The 12,310-nt window shown below is 33.9% G+C and overlaps 2 protein-coding genes across 2 annotated transcripts in view; both read right to left on the reverse strand.

Moving 5' to 3' along the window:
• LOC133621313 (coagulation factor XI-like) overlaps nt 1-3,482 on the reverse strand; it is a 12,303-nt gene extending 8,821 nt beyond the window's left edge. The window contains exon 1 of the mRNA XM_061983338.2: nt 3,360-3,482. Coding sequence (XP_061839322.2) covers nt 3,360-3,467 — 108 coding nt within the window. The 5' untranslated portion in view covers nt 3,468-3,482. The remainder of the gene's footprint in view (nt 1-3,359) is intronic.
• A 4,320-nt stretch (nt 3,483-7,802) lies between these two features.
• LOC133620825 (glutathione S-transferase A-like) lies at nt 7,803-11,394 on the reverse strand. Its single transcript, XM_061982415.2, has 6 exons — nt 11,172-11,394; nt 11,035-11,100; nt 10,560-10,665; nt 8,849-8,967; nt 8,203-8,288; nt 7,803-8,127 (listed from the first exon to the last, which is right to left on the reverse strand). Exons 1-6 carry the CDS (start codon nt 11,337-11,339, stop codon nt 8,001-8,003), a joined length of 672 nt encoding a protein of 223 aa, XP_061838399.2. The 5' UTR covers nt 11,340-11,394; the 3' UTR covers nt 7,803-8,000.
• Nucleotides 11,395-12,310: the final 916 nt, after the last annotated feature.

Here is a 12,310-nt window from a genome sequence, read left to right on the forward strand (position 1 = left end):
TGCAGGCGCCAAGTCCTGTTGGAACTTGAAATCTCCATCTCCATAGAGCAGGTCAGCAGCAGGAAGCATGAAGTGCTCTAAAACTTGCTGGTAGACGGCTGCGTTGACCATGGATCTCAGGAAACAGAGTGGACCGACACCAGCAGATGACATGGCACCCCAAACCATCACTGATGGTGGAAACTTTACACTAGACTTCAGGCAACGTGGATCCTGTGCCTCTCCTGTCTTCCTCCAGACTCTGGGACCTCGATTTCCAAAGGAAATGCAAAATTTGCATGGTTGGGTGATGGTTTGGGGTGCCATGTCATCTGCTGGTGTCGGTCCACTCTGTTTCCTGAGATCCAGGGTCAACGCAGCCGTCTACCAGCAAGTTTTAGAGCACTTCATGCTTCCTGCTGCTGACCTGCTCTATGGAGATGGAGATTTCAAGTTCCAACAGGACTTGGCGCCTGCACACAGCGCAGAATCTACCCGTGCCTGGTTTACGGACCATGGTATTTCTGTTCTAAATTTGCCCGCCAACTCCCCTGACCTTAGCCCCATAGAAAATCTGTGGGGTATTGTGAAAAGGAAGATGCAGAATGCCAGACCCAAAAACGCAGAAGAGTTGAAGGCCACTATCAGAGCAACCTGGGCTCTCATAACACCTGAGCAGTGCCAGAAACTCATCGACTCCATGCCACGCCGCATTAACGCAGTAATTGAGGCAAAAGGAGCTCCAACCAAGTATTGAGTATTGTACATGCTCATATTTTTCATTTTCATACTTTTCAGTTGGCCAACATTTCTAAAAATCCCTTTTTTGTATTAGCCTTAAGTAATATTCTAATTTTGTGACACACGGAATTTTGGATTTTCATTTGTTGCCACTTCAAATCATCAAAATTAAATGAAATAAACATTTGAATGCATCAGTCTGTGTGCAATGAATAAATACAATGTACAAGTTATACCTTTTGAATGCAATTACTGAAATAAATCAAGTTTTTCAAAATATTCTAATTTACTGGCTTTTACCTGTATTGTAACCCTTAAGCTCCCTTAAATTTTGGTGAACGTTAAAGGTCCCAGTCATTAAAGTGTTAAAAATAAGTCTTTTTTTTTTACTTTCAGCATTAAAATATAGTTCAATTTCAGCTCTATCCATTGCCATAATATTTTTTTTGTCTTATGCTCCTTTTTATTTTTCAAAGAAAACATTGTTTTTCCATGGTAAAAACTACAAAATGTGCTATATGTTTCCCAAAGCGTTTTTCAAAATGGAATATTTGTTGTGAAGTAATTGGATTGGTAAATAATTTATAACACAATGACTACAATGATAGGTTAAAGAAAAATATTACACTAAAGTTCTCAAGGATCCAAAAGGCCCCCACTCATGAACATGTTAAAAATAAGTCATATATCAATATTTATTATTTATACTTACAACAGTTCAATCTCTCGATCACCTTCAGATCTGTCGATTAGTTTTATAATTTTTTTGAGCAATGACAGTAAAAAAAAAAACAGCCCACATGGCAGTTCTGTGTTATCATAGTCAATATTGCCATATTTTCTCATGACATTACACCTGCTTTGCTCTTTCATTCCATTTTTTTTTGTAATAGTATCTTAAAAATGTGCCGCGGGCCATTGAAAAATGAGCTGTGAATCGCAAATGGCCCCTGGGCCGCACTTTGGACACCCCGGGCATACAGTTTACAGCACAGTTCAGCTTGTCGTTGTTGTTTTGGCTTGTAAATAAGGAGATAGTTAATTCATCAGACGCTTGTTATGTTTGTAAATACACAGTACTGTATAGCACTTTATATTGTGTTCCAAGTGTACGGCCTCAATTAAAATGAGCTTTTGTCCAGGCTGCAGCCTATTATTCATATTTACGGAGAAACTTGCTAAATTATTCAAACTTTTTTATTTAAAAACCTTGCTCAATAACCAATTAGTAAGAAAAAAAAAAAGTGTACAATATTGCGACTTAACCACATTGCACTTTTTAAGCATATTCAACATATTTTGGGCCTAAATTAAGTCTTATATATTACAGTGCAGTATTTGTCTTAATCATTATTATTAAGTCATGGTGATCAATATAGAGATTCACCAAGGGTCAAGGTTGAATAATCCTAACAACAACATGGCGGCTAACCTTGGCGATGTCTTCACCGCGACAATCAAGTTGACCAACTTTATGCAGAACAACTTTTTGATTTACTTCGTGCTCAACTCCTGCCTCATCAATAACAATAATAATAATAATAATAATAATAATAATAATAATAATAGATTTTATTTGTAAAAGCACTTTACATTGAGCAAACAACCTCAAAGTGCTACAGTGTATTAAAAAATAAAAAGATAATAAAAATAAAAACAAATAAAAACTAGAACAGCCTAATAGCTAGAACTAGCACGCATATATCTAAAAAAAAAGGCTTTTTTAAAAAGAAGGGGTTTTAAGCCTTTTTTTAAAAGCATCCACAGTCTGTGGTGCCCTCGGGTGGTCAGGGAGAGCGTTCCACAGACTGGGAGCGGCGGAAAAGAAAGCCCGGTCTCCCATTGTTCGCAGCTTTATTCCTCAGGAGGTTGGAGGAGGTTAGCCTGGGGTGATAACACATCTCCCCATTGTCGATGATCAATGTCAAAAGACAAGACTGCCAGCAGCAGCTGTCTAGGGAATGATATGTGGAAATGACATTGGTGAGCCTTTGACGTGAGTCACACGGGACGATACCGCGAGACACGCAATGCTAACAACACAGAATGCTAACAACACGGCTCATGGTCGTAACTGCGACTGTCAAGTTGACCAACTTTTGGCAGCGGTTTTAGCACATGGAAGCCCAGTTCTAACTTAGAGGTGTTATGAAGTATATCCATGTCGTGGTTATGTTGTAGTGGCCGGGTGACAACCATAGCACTGATGCTGTAATCAACAGTCAAACACACTTAGGTATTAAGGCTACTATATTAGGTGAAAGGGGTGTAAAGGTGACATATGGCTGTTATTTCATGTTTAGAGGGCTCTAATTATGTACAAAAATGGAAAGTTGTAAACATTTGTTTAAGTGGAAGCCTACTTAAACAAGTTGAAAAACTTATTGGGGTGTTACCATTTAGTGGTCATTTGTACGGAATATGTACTGTACTGTGCAATCTACTAATAAAAGTCTCAATCAATCAATCAATCAATACTCTAACTATGAAAATATTGTATATATATTAATATTATTTGCAAAAAAAAAAAATTGTATAGCACGGTCAGGACTAGAACAAATTAATTGTGATAAACTAGGTATCACTCTCGGCCAATTAGAATGTTGTTTATTGTAAATTATAATAAAAGAGCTGGTTACCTGGAGGAGCAGAGAGAAAGAGTGTTGATGGAGTCCTGCTTTTACAGGTGAGCACAGGTGCGTGGGTTCCCTCCGGGTACTCCGGCTTCCTCCCACCTCCAAAGACATGCACCTGGGGATAGGTTGATTGGCAACACTAAATTGGCCCAAGTGTGTGAATGTTGTCTATCTGTGTTGGCCCTGCGATGAGATGGCGACTTGTCCAGGGTGTATCCCGCCTTCCACCCAATTTTAGCTGAGATAGGCTCCAGCGCCCCCCGCGACCCCGAAGGGGATAAGCGGTAGGAAAATGGATGGATGGATGGATGGCACAGGTGACTTCAATTACACTAGCCCCGCCCCCTGCTTGCAGGAGGAACATTTTTATTTATTTATTTTTATTTTTTTTAATTGAACAATGTACATACAAACATGTATTCTCAATTTACACAAAAACCCAGGCACTTTCCACATATCTCAACACTTTCAAACATCCATCAGGTTGAGCAAATACTGTCTTTCACAAAAGAAAATTAAAGCAAAAACACAAATATAATATAAAAATAATAATAAATAATAACAGAAAATAGGATAAGGTAGAAAATTGAAAATGACAAAAATGGCTAATCTCTGCTGCCCGACCGGTACCGGAAAAACCGATCCGTCCACGTTTGTGCGAAGTCTACGTCACTTCCTTTTTAGAAATATTTTATGACGGATATCCGCAACGTCACATTGTTTGATATTTGAATCTTTTGTCAATGGTTTATTATTATTATTATTATTTATTAAAATAATAGATTACATAGAAGTCAAAGAGAATACAAATATAAAAATAAACAAGGGGTAGATTTGTAAAAAAAAATCAGGAGTATTATCGCCACTTTTTATCTTCAGTCATAGCAGCGAGTGACACAAGGGGGCGCCAGTTGCGTATCATTTCTTTTTTAAATGTTGATTTTTCTGTACGGTTTCAAAATAAATCCTGTATTCTTAAATAACTTTAGTTTAGTCTTGTATGTTATCTTTTAACCAACATTGTTATTTAAATAAAGATTATAAGAAAATAAAAAGTGTTCTTTGCGCATGCGCCGATCGTGTTTTGTTTTTTTCTTTACCAAATTCAAAACATGGTGCAAACGTTATAAACACATTTATGATGGACAATAATGTATTAGAAATATGGAGAATGTTAAATCCCAATGTCAAAAGTTATACATGGATTACATTTAACGCCAGTTTGTTACAAAATGAAGATTATTGCGATATAATAAAAAGCATAATAAATGAGATTGAAGACGATGACTCAATCTCAGATTATATCAATAAATGGGAATTCATTCCATTTAAAATCAGGGAATTTAGTATCAAATTCAGTAAAGACTTGTAGAAAAAGAAAATTAGTTATGTACGTAATTTACTCCAGGAAGTAAGCAAAGTGTGCGTTGGTGTTGGTGGTGATACTTTAGAAAATGACAAATTCATAAAATTACAAGCTAAACTCGATCAATTTTATCTGAAAAAAGCAGAAGTGGCCTTCATAAGGTCATGTGCTAAGTAGATTGAGGAAGGGGAAGAAACAATCCTCCTATTTTAGTAGTCTGGAGAGGAGTAGACAACAGAGAAATTCTGTAAAAGTTTAATAATAAATGGAAAAGAATGCAAAGACACTGAAATCATCCAAAAAGAGATGTTCTCCTTCTATTCTAAGTTGTATTCTTGTCAGAGACAAGGGTGTGGAGATGACCCAATTTGGTATTTTTATAAACGACTGTAACATAGAAATGTTTGTCAACATTATTATGCGCCAGGCAAAAAAAATTCTACATAAATGTTGATTAATGAAAGCAAGGCCTACATTTTATAATTGGCTTAATGGTTTACAATTATCAATAAAATCTTGGAGAATGATTAAGAGTACAAAAGCCCTTTAATTGATATATCTGTTAAAAACATTTAAAGTGATTTAGGTAGCCCTTTTTGTCTTTTGTCGTATCTTTTATTATTATTATTTATCATATTTAATACTCTATCTGTATTTGCTTACGTTTTTTTTCATCGATGTTGAAAGCGCCTTGACTTTTGTGTGAATTATAAATGTATGTTTGTTGTTTATGGAAGTAGAATTGTCTCACATCAACTTATATATATCAATATGATATTAATACATATGCATATATTAATAAATATACAAATACAAATGTGATATACAAATGAATAAATAATTTGTATAAATAAATGCGTATTTGTAAATATATTTTTGAAATTTGAAAATATATACAAATAAAATTTATAAATGTAAAAATGTGAGACAAAAATAAATCAAGAATTTGTATAAATAAATGTGTATTTGTAAATATATTTTTGAGATTTGAATATAAATATGCTTGATTTTGAATTTTATTTGTATTGAATTTGCATACGTGGATCACTTTTTTGCCTTTGTGTCGATGAGACATTCCTACCACAAACCAGATGCACAAATAAATGTGACCTACACACTCCCCTGAACAACCAGCAGAGGGCACTGCAGCCAGAGCGGTCTGGGTCACAGACATGGTCAGACACTGGCGAGCCAATCAGAGGCACACTAGGGAGGGTCATATTATGTCATGACTTTGCCACTTTTTTGCTTTTGTGTCGATGAGACATTCCTACCACAAACCAGATGCACAAATACATGTGACCTACACACTCCCCTGAACAACCAGCAGAGGGCACTGCAGCCAGAGCGGTCTGGGTCACAGACTTGGTCAGACACTGGCGAGCCAATCAGAGGGTCATATTATGTCATGACTTTGCCATATTAGGAGAATGAATGAATGAAATAAGTTTATTTCGGTCAAATAATCAACCATTTTGTGTGATCAGTTTAACAGTACAGATTATACATAAATAACAATCATACACATTTACACACAAAAAGAAAAGAAAAAGAATGACCGAATAAGAATAGACTGAAGCCAAGGCTTATATTTGCCTATCCTATACATTCACTGAAAATTAGATTAATTAGAACATCAACATTCAAAAAAATCAATGGGATGAAAGTAATTGTTACTCCATCCATCCATTCATTTTCTACCGCTTGTCCCTTTTGCCTATCTCAGCTTCATATTCGGTCATTTGATTGGTCGCTGCAAAGTCTCTTGCTTGTGCCTTAAGTAAGGAAACACAACTTTACTTTTATCTTTAGATTATGTGCATAACTTGCAAAAACTTGCAAAAATGGCCGAAATCTGTAGTTTTCTTTTTCTTTCCAGTTATGGCAATTTATTTTATGTGCGCACTCACTGGTTATTTTGAGTATTTTTTTTTTCCAAGACTATTTTTCTCCAATCCCCCCCCCCCAATGAAAGTATGTTTTTCTTTTGTGTTACATTTTGTAGAAAATAAATGAGTTTATCAAAAAATAAAGTATTTTTTCTTTTGTTTTTAGTCAAGGTAGCTGAAGTACTTAATGCATGAAGCCACAAAAATACAGTGTAAGAACGTACGAATTGAAATGGTAAATTTGAAAAAAAAAAAAAAATCCACTATATATTAATTTAAAAAAATATTTTCTTGTATCAGATTATCTTTCACTCTATTAAAATACAACTTACTTCACTTTTTTTATTTATTTTTTGAAAACAGGAAGTAAACAAAAGTGTCAACAATTGGTCTGTAAAGGAAAAGGGGTATGATTAAATAAACTCTGCTTCTTCCTACTCCTTTTCGAACATGTTGAAAAGAGAAATTTAAAAAGATGCAATTGTATGCATGTTTTAGATGAACCATGAAACTAGTAAATTACAGAAAGTCTACTACAACAATGTAAAAATATTTTTATGGTAAATTTTGTAGAAAATAAATACCAGTTGGTAAAAAAAAAACCAGAAATATAGTGTAAGAATTGAAATTATGAATTAAAAATATATATTTATATATTATTGTATGTTTTGTATTCAATTGAAATTAATTTGATAATACAAAATAAAAATTGTACTATAAGGAAAACATGTTTTTCTTTTATGGTACATTTTGTAGAAAATAAATGACAGTTTATCAAAAAATAAAGTACATACCTTTTGTTTTGAGTCAAGGTAGCTGAAGTACTTAATGCATGAAGCTACAGAAATACAGTGTAAGAGCATAGAAATTGAAATTCTAAATGTGAAAAAAATATATATACACAATTAAAAAATACATATTTTATGTATTTAATTTAAAATTATTTTGATAATACAACATTTTAATTGTACTATAACAATTTTTTTTCTTTGATGGTACATTTTGTCAAAAATAAATAATCAAATACCTACTTTGTTTTTACTCAAGGAAGTTGAACTTCTCTTACATAATGTTTTGGAAGTGTTATTTGAGCCCGGTTACATAACAATGTCTCTACAACCACATGGTCGGAAAAAAAAAAATGGTGCGTTGGGGACCTTTAGCACACAGGAATGGTTGCACAATAGCACATTCATGTCCAAGTTATGTTTTTATTGACTTTTATAGCACAAAAGCAGCTAATAAACCACAGTACAACATCCTATTGTAGTGCAATACAAAGAGCGGTCTTATAAAAATGTTTGTTTTCCATTTTCAATCAAAGTTTATTTATAGAGCCCTAAATCACGAGTATCTCAAAGGGCTGCACAAGCCACAACGACGACAATTTTAGATGCCTTTGAGTTTGGTTTCCTTTCCTTCCTCCCAAGTTGAAGGCCACGTGTCTTTGATGCTCTTCCGAGCCTTCAAATTATTGTAGTATTCAGCCAGTTTCGGGTAACTTTTAGGACACAACCTAAAAAAAAAAAAAATTAAGAAAAGATATCGTATTAAAATGTGTAAAAGATTGTCAAACACAAAACAATCGTACCCATAGTGGAACGCGTAGGCAATGCCTGGGAAAACAAGGACATCAGCCATTGAAAATGTCTTTCCCGACAGAAAAGGGCCTGGCCCCTGCAAGACAGAGAAGAGGGATTGTTGGACATGAGATATTGTCATAATAGAAAATCCTGGCTGCTGTGGTTTTATGAAGGCAAATCTGCAAAACCGCCAACCCACCACTAGATGGTGCTGTACGTCCTTCTATAGAATATTAATGTACATATAAATGCAACACAATATAAAAAGTTAAACGCAGACTTTCATGAAACTTCCTCCAAAATGGGACCTATTCAATTTTGTGTCTAATCCGTTATTACGTTATTTCATCAGTGTGTGTGTGTGTGTGTGTGTGTGTGTGTGTGTGTGTGTGAGACAAAGACGGTGGATGACTGACAAGAGTGTTCACTCGGTTTCTTTCATTCTGCTATAGATAGTAGCAAAAAGTTATGAGTGGATTTTCATGTAACTTTCAGGAAATGTCTGTAATGGGATAAGGAACAAGTGATGACAGGGCTTTGTAGTTATAATGTCAAATAATGCTATCTAATTTTCGAAAAATTAAAGCATGCTAATGCTTGATACTACTTTAAATATATTGTATCAGAATGGATGTATTTTGGGTTCATCTTCACCTCCTGCAGGTATTTCTCCCACAGTTTGATTTCATCAGATAACGCTTTCCGGTTTCTCGTCACTGCAGAGTCGTGTCTCTCCGCTTCCGGGACCTTCCATTCATAGTAGATAACTTCTCCTGCAAAATGCCAACAAGTTAGATCGTGACAAGAAGATATTTGAAGACATCCGTTCAATCTAGCGAGGGTGCGGCCACACACAAAGTGTTTTTTTCCCCCACTAGTCTGGTCCACCACTTACTATATTTTTACTCTTTACTCCTGTCATTTTGGCTGATTACTTTGGTCATTTTATTCACCTTTCACTTGGAAAATACTTAAACTAACATTATTTAATTATATGCAATAAATATGTAGTATAACTACAGTATAATATTTTCTCTATATATTTAGTGCTTCTATTTATTTATACATAATTTAAATATTTCATTCCTATTCTGAAAATCACTATTTTTATTGCACTATGATAACTATGAAACTTTTTTTAAAGTATTTTCTGAGTTGTCTTGCATTATATCTTCAAATCATATTTAATATGATGCAATTGAAAGAAATGTGTAGAAATATTTATTTTTTAAACTTATTTTAGAAGAGAATACATTGTATTATTATTTTTTTCTCTAACTACTATGAGACAAATAATCATATATATATATATATATATAATTTTTTTTTCCTTAACTACTGCAGGACATGACTTTACCATTTTATTCTACTACTTAACAATATATATATATATATATATATATATATATATATATATATATATATATATATATATATATACACACACACACACATGTATACATACATATACAATTTTATCTCTTTCTTCTAACTACGATTAGACAATTTTATAATTTATATTTTTTTCCAACTAATATTAGACAAATATATTTCATCATTTATTTTTTCCCAACTACTTAATAATAAAGAACATATTTGCCTTTGTTTTAATCTTTCTTCTAACTATTATTAGACATAAATATATTTTATCATTTATTTTTTTCCAACTAAAAAATAAGGAATATACTTGTGATTTCTAATCTTTCTTCCAACTACTTTTAGACATAAATATGTTATCATGTATTTATTTCCAACTAGTAAATAATTATTTGTGGCTTTTTTTATTTTTTTAAATCTTTTTTCTAACTATTATTTGACATAAATATATTTTATCATTAATTTTTTTCTAACCACTAAATAATAAAGAATACATTTGTCTTTTTAAAATCTTTTATGGAACTACTATTAAAACAGTAAATACATTTGATCATTTGTTTTTCTAACTACTATTAAACAAATAATAAACAATATACTGCTAAATAATATATAACACATTTCTATGTTTTATTAATGTGCTTTTCCCCCTATCCACAAACTACTCTTAAAAAAATAAAATAAAATACCGCCAACATAAATCAGAGAGCCACAAGAAATTAAGCAGCTTACAAAATATTAAATTTGGGCTTTAGCCAAAACCCAATATTAATACATAATAGCAGCCAGTCCAAACATGTGACCCGGTATTGGATTAACTTTCATAACATGACTGGTGCCTTGTTTTTGAGGTTTGCCGCGAGCACGTGATGTGTTTTTGTGCAGCTCAGATGTCTCTGGAGACCATGTTGATATGGAGTGACGCCCCTTGAGGGGGACAACAGGGGGAAAAACAACAATGGATGAAAAAAAAAAAATTATAATTGCATACCAAGCTTCTGGCCGAGGGGGACGCCCTCAAACATGCGCTGGTATATCTTGGCACGTTCTGCAGGGCACTCTGGGATCAGCTTGGTGCCCTGGGCCTTGAACTGGTCCTGTTATGGTGGACAAAAGAACAACAATAGTTGATTGTTTCCGTGCACAAAAACCACGAGGAACACGCCCACTCAGGTCAAGTTTCACACACACACACACACACGTGCAGCAAATACAAATGTTCTCAAGTCAAGTTCATGTGTGTATATACATATATATACATATACACACACATATACATACACACATACATACATGCGTGTGTGTGTATGTATGTATGTATGTGTGTGTATTTTACCTCTGTTTGAAATGTTCTTTTTTAGTCTGTCCTTTGGCTGTATTATTTCTTTGTGTTGTACAGCACTTTGTTCTTCAACTGTAGTTTTAAAAAGGTCTTGATAAATAAAGTTAGTGTGGTGTGAACGTACCTCCAAGTACAAGCACGCAGCGTAGGACTCATTCAGGATCTTGTCTCCATGTTTGAAGGTCGGAAGCTTCAGCAAGAAAACATGCACACGTCAGTTGTGCAACATCACGACATTTGCAGGGATTCGTGCAGACCTACTTGGCCTCTGGGGTTGATGTCCAAGACCTTCTGCGACTTGTGCTCCATCTTGTCAAAGCGCAGCAAGTGGCTGTTGTAGCCCTGCAGCTTCTTCTCCTCCAGGGTGATCAGCACCCTCCAGCACGGAGGCGAGCCGGCGCCCCAGAAGAGAGTCATGTCCTTGGCCATGTTGTCACTACGAGTCGCTCCACTTGCAGCGGGGAGAAGGAGAGAGTGAGCTGAGGACTCCGTGACGAGCCTCTTGTTTTATACCGGCCAGCGTTTGGGGGCGGACCACTTCCGGTTGGGCAGAACCGGTCAAACAAGTCCCGCCAAACTTGACGTTGGCCTCGCCCCTGGATTTAGTTTGATAAATATTGATTTTTATCTCCCGCACGAAGCCTCTTGTTGCATTCAATGGCCGTTTCATAGCCGTGAAATACACTTTAAAACATGATACGTTGACATTAGTCATGTGTAATCAGGCGTGAATCATCTGGAGCTGTCTGTTTACTCTTTGATTATTTGCTGGCTGGCTGAACTACAACGTCAAAATAACTACGACTTGACATAAATACATCTTTTTTAAATTTATTTTCTTCTAACTACTAGTCATGAATATATTTTTATCATCTATTTTCTTATATGTATTATATAATATATATGTATATGTATTACATTTGTTATCTCTTTCTTCTAACGACTATTAGACAAATATATTTTATCATTTATATTTTGTTCTAATATTAGACAAACATATTTTTTCATTTATTTTATTCTTACTGCTAGTCATGAATATATGTTTATCATCTATTTTCTTATATATATTATATAATATATATATATATATATATTTATTAAACTTTTTTATCTTTCTTCTAACTACTATTAGACACATATATTTCATCATTTATATTTTTTCTAACTAATATTAGCCAAATATATTTTTTCATTTATTTTCTTCTAACTACTAGTCATGAATATATTTGCATCATTTATTTTCTTATATATATTATATAATATATATATATGTATTACATTTTTTTATCTCTTTCTTCTAACTACTATTAGACAAATATATTTTATCATTAATATTTTTTTCTAACTAATATTGGACAAATATATTTTATCATTTATTTTTTCCCAACTACTTCATAATA

Source organism: Nerophis lumbriciformis, linkage group LG21 (assembly GCF_033978685.3).
Source record: "Nerophis lumbriciformis linkage group LG21, RoL_Nlum_v2.1, whole genome shotgun sequence".
Classification (NCBI taxonomy): domain Eukaryota; kingdom Metazoa; phylum Chordata; class Actinopteri; order Syngnathiformes; family Syngnathidae; genus Nerophis; species Nerophis lumbriciformis.